This window comes from Oncorhynchus mykiss, chromosome 13, assembly GCF_057628025.1.
Source record: "Oncorhynchus mykiss isolate SJ-2025 chromosome 13, ASM5762802v1, whole genome shotgun sequence".
NCBI lineage: Eukaryota > Metazoa > Chordata > Actinopteri > Salmoniformes > Salmonidae > Oncorhynchus > Oncorhynchus mykiss.
In genome coordinates this window covers 64,341,272-64,346,666 of record NC_143034.1, presented here as the reverse complement: position 1 = coordinate 64,346,666, position 5,395 = coordinate 64,341,272, and the positions used below count along the sequence as shown (strand labels likewise).

The 5,395-nt window shown below is 38.3% G+C and overlaps 1 protein-coding gene across 1 annotated transcript; it reads left to right on the top strand.

Moving 5' to 3' along the window:
* The first annotated feature begins 2,527 nt into the window (after window positions 1-2,527).
* LOC110538785 (parvalbumin beta 1) lies at window positions 2,528-5,146 on the top strand. Its single transcript, XM_090197169.1, has 5 exons — window positions 2,528-2,583; window positions 3,399-3,465; window positions 3,646-3,778; window positions 3,958-4,067; window positions 4,852-5,146. Exons 2-5 carry the CDS (start codon window positions 3,405-3,407, stop codon window positions 4,875-4,877), a joined length of 330 nt encoding a protein of 109 aa, XP_090053295.1. The 5' UTR covers window positions 2,528-2,583; window positions 3,399-3,404; the 3' UTR covers window positions 4,878-5,146.
* The last annotated feature ends 249 nt before the right edge of the window (window positions 5,147-5,395 follow it).

Genomic DNA, 5,395 nt, shown 5'->3' with positions numbered 1-5,395 from the left:
GATTTGCTACATTGACTGCCTTGTGTGTATAAGAGCAAGAGGTTTTTGTCTTTTTTTCAGTACTACTGCAGCAGGTGGACACTGATTTTCTGATTTGTTGACTGCATCGTATTATTCAAACATGAACTATATGGTCAATATTCTTGGTTGAGCATATTTTGCACAATACTAATGATAATTAAACTCTATCCACATTTCACAGAGTTTCCTGCCCTTGTAAAGGCATAATTGTCCATTGACCAAGATCCACCGCTTTTCACGGAACCAGAATCATTAACTTTCAGCTAAATTCATATTTTTATTTATTTATGCGGACTATATTTCTCAAGATGGAGCACAATGTCCTTACAGTGTATTGTTAATGGTATTTGGATGTGTTATAATGATCTGAAAATGGCTTGTGAAAATTGTACAATCGTATCTACACTTTCGAGGAATAGTGAAAACCCAGTAATAAATACTATTTTGGTGTAAACATTGTCTTTCCAGCTTTGCCCCTCGATGCTTTCGAAACCAATGTGGTGAGAAATAAGGCTTAGTTCCAGATTTATAATGTATGTGCTGTCTTGTGAACTCCTTTGTCACTATCACACCAAGACAGCACAAACAGATCTGGAATTCAGGCTTTTGGGGAACATTTGAGGAGTTTTCAAATGTATCCTGTGTGTCTATCTATAAGGTCATTGCTAGTGTGAGAGGTTACGAGGGGAGAGAGAGAGACGTGCACCTGTTTTAATAACGCCCAGATCGGAGAGGGGAGTCCTGTAGGATTTGGACCAGGTCCTGGCATGCTTCTAGTGTGGGGGAAGTCCTTGGGCATCACTGGTATACTTCCTAAGGGATTTGCAGAGGATATATTTCATATTACTCTGATAGAGCCTTGCAGGTCTGCCCGCCTGCTGCCCCCTCATGGATCCTCCCTCTCTGGATGGCACTTCCACTTTGGTGAAGGGGACAAAGTGCTGGAGAAAACTGACACTGCAACAGAATGGCCAAGAATAGCCTTGTGTCATTATGTTGAGTCAGCGGGACATTTTAAATACATGTTAAATACAGTGTAACCAGTGTGTGGGGTTCCCTTATAAATACTTAAGGAGATGGTGGTATTTTCAGTCACGTCAGATTGTGTTTATCTGCATAATTTTTGAAAACTTGTGGCACATCTTGCAATGTATTTGTAGGTTGTTTATTTGACATATAATTAAAAGTGACTTACAGTAAATAATTTACAGTAGCTAACTAACAATTGTCCTATTATAGCTTATCTAAGATAATTAATTCCATATCCTCTCATTTAACAGTCAAAACATGTACACAGACTGTGTTCAGCCAATCAGTGTATCACTGATTGGTGCAACATAGTAACTACCCAACTAAGTAATGTATCCGGTAATACAACACGCAACACTTTTGCGACATAAGCGTGCCGCAATCAATTCATTTTCCAGACAGAAAAATAGGTGTCGTGATAGTTTATCCCCGCCCCCACCTCCAGTCAAAGATAGGACAGTGATGCCACCTGCAGAAAAAAATATAATGTTCGCTGTAAACTTTAATATACATTTGCTGTAAAACTGCGTAATGAACAGTTAAACATTATGGTGGAATGGTGCATTGTGTTCTATCCAGTAGCCAAATCATGTGAAAGTAATAAACAGTATATCGACGTTTGTTTTGAGACATATTTTCCTTTATTTTCCAAGTACTCTGAGCGATGTAAAGGGTAACAAAAATATACAAATGCAAAGGACTTGAGCGTGCAGTATAGGGTAGACATGAAGTATAGTACAACTTACTGTAGGCTACTCCACATGATCGTATTACATTTATAGGCTTACAGAAGCGGCAGACACTTTTTGGCTATGCACGTTTAGTCCGGGATACACCAATGAATGTGGAAGATCATGCGTAAATTTGCTTTCACGAGACATTGCATGATAAAATCTTAGGCAATCATAAAAATGTTGCAAATAAATTGCTCTCATGTAAAATATTAAACGTTTAGTGTAGCCTCATTTCTTATAATATGAAAATATTAAATCATAAAAGCATCATATTTTCTCTAAACCAACACGGTTTACGCACATCCAATACTTCACCTTAATGCAATTAATGATTGGAAACTCTTACAAAGACATTCAGAGTAACACAAAATCGTTTTAAACAGACCTCTCAAGTCCAGCATATGCATGCATATTACATGAACACTACAACCCTCCTTAGAAACTTCACTAATGACCGCGTTGATATCCATAGGCTACAAGAACCTCTCAATATAAACGGTCAGAATCTTTTTAGCAACCGTCGATTCCATCCCTATCACTCAGCAGAACATATTCTTAGCAATGGGGGATATTATGGACTTTTTTCAAACGCACCTTTTAAGCATCTTAATTTATGAAACTTAAAATAGATCGGATCTCTTGCCAGTGGACAATCCCCCCACCCCCTCCGGTGTCGGTTACATTATGCCTCGGGTTTCGGTTGAGTGAAAGTATATAAGGTCAGCAGTATCGATGGGAACACCACTCGCTGCAGTCGCCTGAAGTCTTCTCTATCAACCGTTCACCAAAGACGTCAGAGGTGAGTTTCAGTGCGGTGCGAAGGAAGTACAGGAACCCAGGATCCAGAAAAATGCAACAGCATCCAGGCTTTTGCTGTACATTTTATCATATGCGCTCTTTACAATTTACGTGGGACTGCAAGCCGTTGCGTCATCCAAAACACCCAAAGGCTGAGATGTTGTTTCTGTATTTGGACGCACCCCGGAGCGGGACGGATTTGGACAATTGCAAATCAGTTTCTCAGATGGAACGTTTGGAATGCACATCAACATCTTTATCAAAGACCAACATATGCAGTGGGCTGCCTTAACTATCAGGGCTTTCCTTTTGGGAACCACTAAAAACGTTTCAATTGGATTTGATATGAATTCCCAAATTACACCCATTGGTCGAGACAGACACATTTGAGGGCAGCTTGACACATTTGATTTGATCTGGCTCATTGCGTTATAATCACACGGATGGTGAAAGGGGCTCTACTTTAATCAAAAGACCACCAGCCAAATGCCGGTAAACAGTGGCTGGTCGGTTTGAAATATTTGTTTGACATCCTGCGTAATGAAGTGGATTATCTATTTTAAATTCAATAAAATGGGTTGAGTCGTGCTGAAATTTTGTTTGGTAGAAAGTCCGAGTGTTTGGTGATTTGTTCCTATTTTTTATCATTATTTTTTTGTGCCCTGGTATTGCACAACATAATAATAGTTTAGTACTTGCCTGGTAATAACCTCTCAAACATGTTGTAGATTAAATGCAATGCTCAATACCGAACGTTGAAATGCTAAATCAAAATTGTATTAAAGTAACAATTTCTCCCTTTTTTTCAACATTCAGCTCAAAATGGCCTGTGCCCATCTGTGTAAGGAGGCTGACATCAAAACCGCATTGGAAGCGTGCAAAGGTAGGCCCTAGTTCGTTTACTTCCCCCTCCACCTAAAAAGCCCTTTCAACACAAGTATGTTGTATGATAAATGTGAAATTAGCAATATGAACACACGATTACCTCTCTAGGCTGTAGTTGCATTGTGTGTTTACTTGCAGGTTACACAATAGGCATATATCCTTCATATTTGCGTTACAGCCGCCGACAGCTTCAACTTCAAGACCTTCTTCCATACGATTGGCTTTGCCTCGAAGTCCGCCGACGACGTCAAGAAGGCTTTCAAGGTCATTGACCAGGATGCAAGTGGCTTTATTGAGGTGGAGGAGCTGAAGTAAGAGCCATGCACCATTGCAGTACAAATAACAGACAATTGATTAAACCAATGCAGGAGACTGTCCACTTTATCCAATTGTATCCGTGCGCATGCATTGTAAAAGTCAGGGTACATTAGTGCATTGGTCTGCATACATTCAAATTAAACTAAACTAATATTTGTGTCTCTTTCTCTAGGCTGTTCCTTCAGAACTTTTGCCCCAAGGCCAGGGTACTTACCGATGCAGAGACAAAGGCTTTCCTCAAGGCTGGTGATGCCGATGGTGATGGCATGATTGGAATTGATGGTACGAAACATAGCATACATGGGATAATCAATGCGTTAACCAATGTCACTTGCATACATACAGTGGTGTAATGTACTTAAGTAAAACTACTTTAAAGTACTACTTAAGTAGTATTTGGGGGGTATCTGTACTTTACTTTACTATTAATATTTTAGACTACTTTCACTTTTACTTCACTACATTCCTAAAGAAAATGATGTACTTTTTACTCCATACGTTTTCCTTCACCCAAAAGTACTCGTTACATGTTGAATGCTTAGCAGGACAGGAAAATGGTCCAATTCATGCACTTATCAAGAGAACATCCCTGGTCATCACTACTGCCTCTTATCTGGCTGACTCACTACACACAAATTCATATTCTGTCAAATTGATGTCTGAGTGTTGGAGTGTACCCCTGGCTATCTGTACATTTTAAATGCAAGAACATGGTACCATCTGCTTTGCTTAATATAAGGAATGTGAAATTATTTATACTTGTGGTACTTAAGTATATTTTACAAATTCCATTTACTTTTGATACTTAAGTATATTTAGAACCAAATACTTTTAGACTTTCACTCAAGTAGTATTTTACTGGGTGACTTTCACTTTTACTTGAGTAACTTTCTATTAAGGTATCTTTACTTTTACTCAAGTATGACAATTGGGTACTTTTTTCACCACTGCTTGAATATTAATAACGATGTTTATGATCTGGTGTCAATCTATATTAAGGCCTAAGAAAGTACATGAATGTTATAAGACACTGGAAAGGGTTAATGGTTGTATTTTTCTTTTGCAGAGTTCGCTGTATTGGTTAAGCAATAAAGAGCAACTGACCAAGACCTCACCTGAAGAAACAATATTGCCCAAGACCTCCCCATTTCATCTGAATATAAATACTTTTTATACATTTGCTTGCAAGAAGTTTCCTCCTGTGCGGCACACTGTCCAAAATGATGATTGTGAATGTAGCGCGGATGTGTTCATGTCTTATACGAATTTTGCTTACTGTAAAATCTATGATGCACTTTTCAGGAAAGGACGATAGATAAAAAATAATCAATATTCTTTTGGAATAAAAGGTCTTTGTATTATTTCCTATTTAATTAATCAAATGTGTTTATCTGAGTTCAGATGCCATAAGTTTAACTTCACACACATAAATGGAACCGGTTTATATGAACTGTAATTGAGAAAACGCCTGCCATTTTATTCGCTAATAATTATACATAATAATTCATGACACATAGTCTATTTTGCTGATAATAAAAAAAACACCACGATCATTGTGCAAGTACAAGTTTACACACAAAGGCGCACAGGCACACACAAACCGAGGTGTG